A 12,081-nucleotide genomic window follows, 5' to 3' on the forward strand; every position below is an offset into this window, starting at 1 on the left:
GGAACTTGCTTAGACGACCAGACCTGGGCATGTTGGCAGTTGTTTTGAAAGTCCTCCACTTGTTGACTATTTTCCAGACAGTGGAATGGCTGATTTCAAAATCTTTGGGATCTTTTAAATCCCTTACCAGACTCATAAGCTGCTACAATTTTCTTTCTCAAGGCCTCAGACAGCTCTTTTGCTCTCACCATGGTGCTCAATCTCACTCCAACAGTCAGGCATGTAAATCATGCAATTTAAATCATCTCATTCTTATATTGTCTATATGTGTAAGTTATGGTCATTGTGATTTGGCTTTGATTATATCCTAATTCAAATTCTAGGTTGAATACATGATATGGATTGGATATGTAAAACAAACAAAGAAAAAATAATGTAGTGTACGTGTGTGATACTTTGATGTGATCTACTGATAACAGCAAATTTGTCCAGGAAGTATGGGGTACTGTATTTAACAAGTTTTTTAGTGTATATAAAATAAGGGGCAAGTGTGTACAATTAACAAAATCTTTATTAAAATAAAACAGAAATAAGGGATGATGTGCAGACTGTAACAGTTGATGTTTATGCTAAACTGTGCTTAGTTTTACAGGTTTCACTCTCAGGATTGATAACTGAAATCATTTAGACTGAAACTGTTTTAGTCATAACTTATTTTACTAATTATCTTTCCCCAGAAAATATAACCATGTTTTGTCAATAATTTAAGTAAATCTCTCTCTATGCCAAAGAGAATGACAACTATTTTTATACTTTTGACCTCGCTTTTGGTTCAGGGTTCTCAGACCATGACACAAACTGGACAACATTTCTATATCATCTAGAGCTTCAACAACAAGGAAGAACCAACAGTTGGTTCATGGAATTGGAGAAGTTGGTATGTATATGTAATAAAATATTGGAAATGAATATTACTTGTTAGTAATGGAGGATTAATAATCAAGTTAGCTGGCAACAGTTTAACATATTTAGCAAAGTTATGAAATGGATTGAAACTAAAGTGAAAACAAATTTTAATGTCATAAAACAATATATTAATTAAAACAAAGAGGAAAGAATATAATATTTTAAATTCAAAAAAAGGGAAATAATGATTGTATCAGAAGCATTAAGCTAAAAAGATCCTAAAGGGGAAACCATACTTTTACCTCACTATCAAATTTTACCGTTTTAAAAATGTAAAAAATTTGGCATTTTGCCACATATTTTTCTTCTTTGTAACAATGTACACTTTTTAAACGTTTAAGTTTATTTTGTTTAATCTTTTTCGTACCATTCCCCAGTGTCACAATGATATATCTGTGAAATTACATGCAGCTTGCTTTAAATTACAAATTATGTTACCCATGAGCTATTACAACCTGTTCTTGTGCCTTTAGAACCATTTTTTATATTATAATTTTATTACTCTAATCTTAAGTAACCTAACAAATATACCTATATTTACATGTCAATTACTTTTACACTTATGCCTAAATAACAAACACTAAAAAAAGAAATAAAGTACTCAACTAATCTCCTGTTTTTTTCTTGAATTTTTCTATTTGTTAGCTCTGTAACCAAACAAATTTCATACTTTTTTGAGGGGTGGTGGATAAAATAGGGTTGATGAGTTGGTTTGTAGATGTTTTTGAATTTCACACAAAGCTACTCAAGGGCTATCTGTGCTAGCCATTCTTAATTTAGGACTGTTGGGCTACTCTTTTAGCAACAAATAGTGGGATTGACCATGGCTGAAAGGGCGAGCATGTTTGGAATGACAGGGTTGCGAACCCACAACCCTCAGATTACGAAGTCGCACGCGCCTTAACACGCCGCCATGCTGGGCCCATAAAAAGCTAGCATGTTTTGTGTGTAATATTTTACATTACTGGTAGTTTCATTACTACCACAATACAAATCTGTGTATTGATTATTGAAGGATCTATGTAGATGGCCTAGTGGTTATTATATCCAAACTTTGAATATGAGAATTCATGATTTATGACATGTCACAGAAACAAACTTGTTTACATACTTTGAGGCCATGGGTGCACTATGAGAGTGATCATCAAATCCCATTGTTTGGTCAGACAGGGTTATCACGAGTTGAGCAACTAACTTCCTTTTTGTTTATCTTTTGAATATTAGGGAAGGATGTGAAAAACTGACCCATTATGTGCATGATTCTAAAACAAACAAAATACTGTTGTATATGAATTTCATGTTATACTTTGTCTTTATACCCAGTTTGTATAAATGTCAGATAAAAGGCTAGTTATGTTTTTTTATAAACTTCATGTGCCTTCATAACTGGTCTTTAAAATTACATTAGTGAATGCTTTGTATTGAACGAGGTTGTGTATTGCCTTCAATATATTTTTAACTTTATATTAATGTCACTCTGTTCCAGACTTGCTTTAGTTTTGTTATATTTGTAATATGGTAATTGTAAAGTATAATTTGATATAAAAATATTAGGAGATTTTTGCAAACTGTAACAAAACAATATTGGACTTGTAAAACATACATTGAGAATAGTCCATACATTCACTGTTAGCATTAGTTAAGGCTGTCACCGAGTGTAATATAATATGATACAGCTGTTTAATAGAAGTGTAATTTTTGTTTTAAAATTCCATCAAGTATATGTTCATCACTGTAATATTTTACTCAAGAACAAGTAGCAAAAAAATTGCAATGGTTTGTTTACAGATGTAAAATCAATAAAAAGGCATAATTGACAAGAACTTGATTGAGGGTCTTAACTTAAGAGAGACATATGTGAAGAATAGAAATATATTTTTGTATTTTATAATTTGTTAGAAGTACTTACTCTTTTTCATGTTTCTGTCAAACCTTTTTTCTGTTGTTTGTATGTGTTGTTCATATAATCCATAGCATACCCTTTTTATGGTATAATAATATATACATATAGTGTACATCAACTTCATTGATTTACTTCTACAGCTATTTATTGCTGTTTAGCCATAACTAACATTTATCTATGCTTATACTTTTACAAAAAAGCTTCTCCTAACATCCCACAAAAATCAAAGCACTAAGTGATGGAGATGACACAGAAAGAAGCTGAGCTATAAATACATCAGTACCTTAAAACGATTCTCTGCCTTACTGTCAGTATATTTGGGATTTTTCAAGAAACTGAGCAAATTCTGTCACAAGAAAATTTCCACAGCATGAAGATGAGTTTAGAGTAGGAATGGTAAAATGAAATACTGCAGAAATATCTAATAACAATCTATATCCATATACAAACTTCTAACATTATTTAATAATCAATATATTGTTGTATTTGTCTACTATTGTATTTTCAATCTTATCTGGTGCTTCTTTGCATTAAGGTGCAAGAAATATTACATAGTTATACATTTCTTTAACTTCGGAGAAAATTTTTTCTTTATTTTTCTTACATTTCAGCAAGAAATAAACAAAAAATAATTCAACAACTGAAAAAAAAAAATATTACAATGAATTATCCCTTCACCAAAGCAGCAGTATTTATTTCTCGTGCAAAAAATTTTGTTTTTAAAATTTGGTTGTAACACTGAAGTTTTTCCAAATCACTAAAATCAAATTAAATTTGGGTGGAAATTAGGTAGGCTAGAAAAGGATGTTACAATTTCCAGTATACAGGGTACAGCCCAAAATCTTGATTTAATAACATCAAAAATAAAATTCACTGCCAAAAAAACTTGTCTATTAATAGTAAGCAGCTATGAAGATACAGAGTTTAGAAGGTTGGCTGAACTGTCCCTCTTCCATAAAATAGTAGAATTATTCATATTAACTTAAACACCTTATAGTGACTAACAAGCTTAAACAAGCCTTATTTGACAATATCTGTCCACAGAATGCAAGATATCCATGGAAAAGACACCTTTATAAAACTAAGAACCAGATATCATGTGTTGTGTGGAATTTTGTAAGGAGGAAGAAGGTACAGAATTTACTCTCCATAAACCTGGATATTATAGCAGATTCAGCCACACTGGTGAGCAATTCAGATGTCACAAGAGGTTTAAATTACTGTACTAAATTTTAAAAAAGGGTGTACTGGAAAGCTTGATTTATGTACACACCCACGAAATATCTTCCTTACAAAAAAGTTTTGCAATTATCTGTATCTAACTTAGGTAATTATTATACCTTACATATTTACTAAACAAATAATAAAAGGATATATATAGAACATGGTAAGACAAAAGACCCATTACTACCACAGTCAAATCCTATAATATTAAGGATGTTGTCTTAAAGGTCTCTAAAAAACACAAACCTGAAAGTGAGCTTTCCTCTTGCTAAGTCCATACCCTGAATGTCCTTCACAAAGTGTTTGTTAGTTATATATACCACTATTTTATATCTCTATTACACTGCAATCTCCCACACAGTCAACTATAAAGACACTTAAAAGCCTGATTACATAGTTTCATAAACAATGAACACTGTCAGTTTACATACAGAAAGAAAATACTTTAGAAATATTATATAAAATTACAAGAAATGACAGTATATGTTTCACCTAATTAAAAAAATTAAATCTAAGATTGTTATCATGAAACATCTAAAAGTAAATAAATAATTTATGTGCTTTAATGAACACAACAATATGGTGATATTGTCTCGGATAGAATAGTGACCCACATCTTTCTTGATATACAAACATATTCTTCCTATTATTGACAGAAAATGAATTTAGCACTGCCCAGAGAGCTCGGATCCCTATTCAACACAAATTTAAATTTCAGATTTGGAAAGTTGGAAAATAAAAATCATACATTGTGTTCATCTAGGGGTGTTATCCTTTCATCTTCATATATGGGATTTGCCTGGTCCATAACCATCTATACTTTCCAAATGTGTACCACTTTCTATATCACATTCCTCTTGTCCTTCGTTTTTTTTTCTTCTTTCTGTCAACAGAAGTGGCAAACTTTTCACCACTGTTTTGTCTACCACTTCCTTCCTGTTCTATGGTGACTCACTGCTCAGTCCTTTTCACGTGGTTGTTTAGCTATGGACTATCAATTTTCACTCTAGCTGGTTATTGGATAGCTTAGTTTTCTACATTTTGCCTTCCCCACTTTATTCCGACCCTTTTCATGCCTCGTTGGGACCTGACAATGATTTTATATTCTCTGACACATGCTCTGTTTGAATTATTGGCTTCTAGACATATTTCCATCTCCTTACCTATGGTCTCCATTGGTCTGATTTTAATATCATTAGTGTTTTTCACAGTCTTACATTGTACTTGTACTTACTTTACCCAGACCTGGCTTCTTTTCTAAGACTTCTGTTACTTGGGATGGTGATTGTACTTTTCATCCTATTTCCCTCCCTCCTGTTTCTTTCCTATATACTCATTTAGACTCATCTTTTGCATCTTGTCTTGGTGTTATTTGGCACGTACGTATTTTAAGGGCTCCTGCTATTTTTTTTATTCTACCGTTGAACCCCTCACTGTCTAGATCTGTTGCATGCTACTATTACAGTGTGGATAAGCCAACTCCTTCAGTTTGGATATTATCTGTATGTTAGTACATGTGGATGATTCTCACATGTCTTTCATAAAACCTGCTTTATTTCCTGCTGAGTTTTAACTCTAATCTATTTTTTTCAATCTTCACACTGCCTTTGAGTAGGGTAAGTATATTTTCTTTTTCAGCACCCAGTTGTTTTAAACATGGTTTTAGTTTCTGCATCCTGTTACTTTGTTAGAATTTAAATTTCTGCTTTAACATGACTCCTTAGTTTGAGAATGTATCAAATCTACCTAATCCTTTCAACTTGCAACACTAATATAGATTATTATAAATTTTTTAAATCAACATGAAAAATATGTAACATTATATTCTTCTTAAATTCTGTCTTAAGTTTTAATTTATTTTCAGTTAGGGTGACAATACATGCATATAGTTACATAGTATTCCTTTAACCATCTTAACAGGATGTTGTAAGTGTGGTGAAGATGGGCACGTGTCACAAGATTGTCCTAATGTAGGTGGGGACGGGAGAAGTAAATCTGGTTGCTTCAAGTATGGTGAAAATGGACACGTCTCATGAGACTGTAAAAATCCTGACAGAAGTTGGACATGATGGTAAGTTTTATGTAAACTGTTTTGATGTTAAAAGATACTACTATATTTTAGGATGTCTGTAAAGAAGTTGAAGGTTTACTTGTAAGAGTAATGCATGTTGAAAAAACGATTAAAGAAAACCTGATATGGAACTTTCTCTCTCATCAGTATTTATTTTCCAAATAAAACCCTATAGTGGAGTTTGGCTGCCTTGCTTCCGTAAGGTTCGGAAGGAGGAAGTTGTTCTGACTGGACTACGCATTGGTCGCAGTTTTTTAACACATCGTTTCCTTTTATCTGGAACTGATGCACCGATGTGTAGTTTGTATAACACTCAGATTACTATAAGCTACATTGTACTTTCTTGCCATCCTTATGACTCTCAACGGCACTATTTTAAACATGTTCTGTCCCAAGGTTTTCCATAACATTAGACAGTGTTATTGGTGAAGGTGACACTGTCCACCTTGATAATGTTTTTAGTTTTTTAACAGCCATTAATCTTTTTAATGTCATTTAAATGTTTTATATTTCTTCATTTAATTTTTTTTATTGTGGTTCCACTTTAAGAGTCACAATCTCTAGTTCAATTTGAAATTAGAAAATGGCCATAACATTAAATTCCAGAACTGGAAAGGCCAACTTCAGGTGACTAATGCTGCTGTTTAAACTACTCGTCAGTCGTCCTGGCGAGTTTTATTACAATTTTGCTACATGTCTTTTAACACTTTTATTACCTACTTTTGATAGTGGCTGTAATGACACATATCCCAGAACCAGGACTGGAAAGGCCAACTTCAGGTGACTGACGGTGGTTCTTGTACTTACCTGTTAGTCTTCTTGGCGGGTTATGATAATTACCATTATGCTACAGACAGCTCGTTACGAATTTTGTTACTGTAGTTTTTCTCTTAACGTTGTAGACTAGATGTAAACATTGGTTTTATGCTATTTATGTTTTTACTTGCTGTTTTGTTTTACTTTCATGTCCTTTTATGAATTTTACTACATTTACTTTAATTTTACCTTTTTTCCGGATGTTGGGCGCAGATAGCCTAGCTCCTTTGTGCCATAAAACACGAAATCAACCAACCAACCACTGAGATATAAAAAATTTCCAGATCTTAACACATTGTAGTCAGACTAGTAACAAAACAGACTCTATTTCCACTAACAAATCTTTAGCATAAATATTTCATAAAAAAATCTGATTCTTTTATACAAAATACCTGTAATCTTTACTAAATACCTACCTAATTTAGTGAAGATATGAACGTTGTGTCAAAAGTTAGCATAAATACTTGACATGTGCAAATGTGTAGAACTTGTGTATATTATACTGAGCCTGTAGCAAAAGGATTAAGTTGTAATTTCGTTTTCATTACTAATGAAATTTGAGTCAAATTTTCTTATTGTTAACTTGTTGTCTTTTCCTCCAAGATAGGTTTTTCTGTTGTGTCCTTTATCCTTTTCTTTAGTGGACTTGTAAGTTTGATAATTGTTTTTTAACATATAAGTTCCATAATGGTTTTGTATGTCAAATGTTGTTTATTAATTTATATTGCTGTACTTCATGACAATTCTATTGGGCTCTAAGTTCTGTCTGAAGGTTTCTACCTATCTATCTATTTCCTTCCTTCCTCCTCTTTGGGATCATTTTTCTTCAAAGATTGGTCTGTTCAAGATTTACTACACAAAGGGGCTGCCAAATGGGTGTTACTCATTCCCCTTGAGTGTAATTCCCATCTAATTGTTGTCCCTCAAAAGACAGATGTTTGGAGACCTGTTATAGAATTGTCCAAGTTGAACTTTTTAACTGAAGTCACTGTGCTTTACCATGGAGTATTACCTCTCACTTAAGAGGGTTTTTTTTCCCTGGAACTCTGAATGATCAAATCATGATGGTTGCTTATCTTCATATACCAAGTGTGGATTGGGTGAGGGGAGCTTTCCTCAATTCCCAAGAGATTTCTGGTTGGTTGTTTATTGAGGAGACTTCTTTCCATTTGATATATCCTGGAACGTTTTGCAGTTTATTGGACTCTGTATTATTTCCTCTGCAAGGTGGTTTGCCAGGTGGTTGTGGTTCAAACTGATTATTCCACTGTTATCAGCTATATCACTAAGCAAGGATAACTAAATTTAGATCTTTATTTTCAGACTATGAATCTTCTTCACTGGGCCTACTAGAACTACCTAGTAGTCTTCACTTATGTATCTGCACTCAAATCAGACTCTTCTTCAGAGTCTTTTTCCCCTTATCCAGATGACAACTTTTTTCTTTCTCACTACTCTGTATTGGCCTGCTCAGTCATGGTTCCCTCTACTTTCGCCTTCACTGGAGCAACATCCCCTGGCCTTTCCTTTGTCTCAGTCTCTCCTCTGACAATTGCAATCAGATGTAGTTCATACCATTGTCACTGAATTCCACTTTCTCATGTGGCTTTTGCATCAGCATCGACTTGCTCATCATGTAGCATCTTTCCTCTTCCATTCCATTCTTCCTTTCTCCTTGTCTTTATACCAGAGGCAGTGGTTTTCTTCATATCTTGGTCCATTTGCTGTGGCTTTCATCCTTCCTGTCCTTTTGTATATCTTATTTACCAGTTCTTTGCCTGGTTGTTTGATCAGAGTTTGTTTGTATCAGCTGTTCCAATTTGTTCCCTAAGATGTTGTGTGGTCCATAATACCTCGATTCATGTTGTTATTTCTGTCTATTTATTCCAAGGATTCCCTATGTCCCCATTGTACTCACTGGTTAAGTTTATCAACTTGTATGATTGCTTATTCGGATTTGTCCGTAGAAGGTCGCCAATAACACAATGTTTCTTCTCATCATATAACTATCACTTTTATCTGTTTGCCAGTCTTTGGAGGATATCATTCAGGCTCGAATGTGAATACCTCACTATACGTTTGTTGCACATTATATGCATGACCTAGGATAGGTATTGTTTGCCTTCTGTGATGATTCTACACGTCTCATCACCTTTGACTGTGCTAGACCAGAATATTACTTTTCACACATATTTTTAGTTGATAAATAATGTATTTCAGGGTCTCGCATGCTGACAGGTCTTATATGGTCAGATGTGCTCCATGTTATACTTGCACTAGAATTCAATAATTATATTGATATGGGGTGTTTCTGTAAGTCTGTAAAACTACTGGCAGCTTGTATATGTATCTCTCTCTCACTCATAATGTATGTATGTATGTATGTTGTTTTTTCTGCCCATCCCCACTCAGGCTTTATCTGCTTTTCAAATAGGGAATTATGGACACCCATTGCACTGTCCTCAGTGTGTTGTTCTTCTGGCCTCCTTCTTTGCTACGTTTCTTCTAGTGGAGAATGGGAGTCCTTACCACTTCTGGTTCTAACTTGTCAGAGTGGTAGGTCATAAAGATTTCTTCTCGAGTGGGTGTTGGAAAACCACTTTCTAGCCCATGTGTATCCACTAAGTGAAAAAGAGAGCTGTAGTTTTTCTTATGGTTACAGTACAAAATAATGAATTGTACAATAATATTCAGTATCCAAGATGCTGCTCCTGGATGTTTTGACTGAACAGATCATATGTTTCTTATGCAAGGCACTTCTGGATGTTTTTTGCTTAGGCAAACTGCACTTGGCCTATCCAAATACATTTTTGTGCTTTTCAAGCCCTAGCTACTTATTGCTGTTTTTCTCTAGCTCATTTACTGGCATTATGATACAACTCACTGTCACTATGTTTGGTATTGCATCTTGTTTCTTATAATTGATGTGGACAGAGGTCTAGTTATGAATCCTACATGTCCAGGGCACTTCACCCTGATGTTTTTTTTTATTGCTAAGTCTTATATGAGGTGTTTCCACTGGATGTTTTTTCCAGATTGACGACACTTGGCATAAACAAATGTAACCAAAGGCACTTTCCTTAACATTGCATACACACAAGCCTTCCTATTTTTCTCAACTCCTTACTGTATCTTGTCATAGTTATCCAGTATTTCCTATAGTGATTCAGTGCTATATATCTTTTATTGTGCCTGTCAATTCAGTTCAGACCCAATTATATCACTGTTTATTCCTGTTCCAGAAATAATGTGGTATCCCATAAGTACACTTTCTTTTCATATTCTAGTATACCTGTTCTTTCAGTGCAGTTGATTTCAGTTTGGTGTACGATTGATGTCCTTCACTAGTCCTTCCAACTTGGCAATGTATGATTCCAGCTTTGTGTGAGAGGAAGGTTGTAATGTTTCAGAATCTAACACTTTCTTAATCTGAAAATATACTCCCAGTAACTACTTATATTCTCTCATCTACTTTTACACCCTTCCTCTCACTAAGATTCTTGGGTTTATAGTTTGTGCCTGCACAATTTTTTAAAAGTTAGGATTGTTCTTGAATAGTTGAGGGAGCTACCTGTATGCTTGATGAGAAGTAGTTGCATTATCAGCACATATTCTGAAATGGTGCAAAACTGATTGGTGCAGTTTTACAAAATATTTTTTTAACAATGCTTAAATGGCAGACCAGGATTAAGAAAGATTTAGGTGAGGGGAGGAAGATAAGTACCTATCAGAAATACATTTTCAGAGTGAGAAAGTATTAACACTCAGATATCATGTGATAATTTTTTGTAGTGTTCTTCATATGATAGAGTTGAATCGTCAGATCCTTTGTGGTTTTGAAGAAGTTGACTATTTGAGACATGATCATATGTTTTTGCAATTTACCAGTATGTCTTTGTCTTGATGTATCAACAACAGTTGGTATTCACATTGTTGTTGATAAATTGTGACAAAGAATGTCTTCGAATAAGTGACTACAAAAGTACATGTTTAACCTTTTTCACTAAGTGGATCAAAGTACACTAGTCAAATTTTGGAGCATTATTTCAAAATTTTATTAAGCAACATTTTACTACAGATGTTAATGAAGTTGTCATCAAGACATAGCTTGTAATTTATAGTTTAGTATTTTATATATATTAATTTCTTAATTTAAAAGGAAATGTAAAGAAAAAAAAGTTAAATATTGATTTTTGTGTGTCTAGTTGTCTTATTGCTCAGTTAATATTTTATTATGCCCACCACTACAAGTAGCCAACTAATTAGAAACGCAAATTTAAAATACATACAAGCTAAATATGAAATAAGAATTTCGCACCTTTAGCAGATTCATAAAAAAGTATTGATCTTGTAAAATCATAGAGTGGTTTCTCCCACATCTTTTAAAAGTTCTTATCTAGTTCCACATACTACTCTTTAATTCCTGTTTATAACCAACAGAAAGAGCATTTTTCCCTTTACATTTCCACCTGATTTTGTAGTGTTTCTGTCAGAGCTATTTAAACGTTAGCTGAAACTTCAACTTCAGATGAGAATGTCACATTTAGAAGATGCTATATCTCTTTCTCACTGATGTTTTTTTTCCCCTTCAACTTTCGTGCTTTAGTTTTTGATGTTTCAGATTTGGTTTGCTAATTTTTTATTAAGTAAAATATATATATATGATGGAATCCAAGCAAAATATCATTTATATGTGTGTGAAACTTAAAATTAATGTTTACAATACTATTTTATTGTCAATTAAAGTAATATGCATGCTAAAATACAAATACAACTTAAAAAACATTTTTAGTTGAAGATTATGCAGATGTTTAATTCATGTTTTGTTTTGTTTTTGCTGATTTACCTAGGTAAATCAAGGTCACCACCTTGAAAAACAAGATGTTGAAGCAGTTGTGGAAGGAATCTGCCAGGAAAACCTACTAGAAATGGATATTACTCATTTTTTGCAGATGATCTGTGGGCATGTAAAAGACTTCAAGGTTACAATGTCTCTGGAAGAGACTTGCAAGTCATTTGAAAAGAGTTCCAACAAAATTGTTTTGGAGCAGGATATACACAAGAAAGATGGAGATGCCAGTATGATACCAGAAGGAGAAAGGTGTGTAATTATATATGTGTAATAAAATTAGGGTACTATGTAAATTTGTGAGTTATCACC

At 33.3% G+C, this 12,081-nt stretch overlaps 2 protein-coding genes and 1 long non-coding RNA gene across 10 annotated transcripts in view; 2 read left to right on the forward strand and 1 right to left on the reverse strand.

Moving 5' to 3' along the window:
- Positions 1-12,081, forward strand: part of LOC143230283 (uncharacterized) — a 65,326-nt gene that overhangs the window by 50,071 nt on the left and 3,174 nt on the right. For 5 of the 7 annotated variants that reach the window (XR_013016320.1, XR_013016321.1, XM_076463531.1 and 2 more), the window contains exons 5-7: positions 777-877; positions 3,854-3,994; positions 11,771-12,021. Coding sequence is in view for 3 of the 7 variants with exons in the window: in XM_076463531.1 (XP_076319646.1) it covers positions 860-877; positions 3,854-3,994; positions 11,771-12,021 (410 nt within the window). In the remaining 4 variants the exon portion in view is untranslated. Of the gene's footprint in view, positions 1-776; positions 878-3,009; positions 3,678-3,740; positions 3,826-3,853; positions 3,995-11,770; positions 12,022-12,081 lie in introns of those variants that run through there. The other 2 variants (XR_013016319.1, XR_013016318.1) reach the window with 2 other exon arrangements.
- LOC143230288 (uncharacterized) overlaps positions 1-12,081 on the reverse strand; it is an 84,734-nt gene that overhangs the window by 45,075 nt on the left and 27,578 nt on the right. The gene's annotated exons all lie outside the window — the stretch shown is intronic.
- The window catches only part of LOC143230287 (uncharacterized), a 75,965-nt gene continuing 64,037 nt past the window's right edge, over positions 154-12,081 (forward strand). The window contains exon 1 of the mRNA XM_076463555.1: positions 154-442. The gene's annotated coding sequence lies outside the window, so the exon portion shown is untranslated. The remainder of the gene's footprint in view (positions 443-12,081) is intronic.

The sequence above is a fragment of the Tachypleus tridentatus genome, chromosome 10, assembly GCF_004210375.1.
Source record: "Tachypleus tridentatus isolate NWPU-2018 chromosome 10, ASM421037v1, whole genome shotgun sequence".
In the NCBI taxonomy this organism is placed as follows: Eukaryota; Metazoa; Arthropoda; class Merostomata; order Xiphosura; family Limulidae; genus Tachypleus; species Tachypleus tridentatus.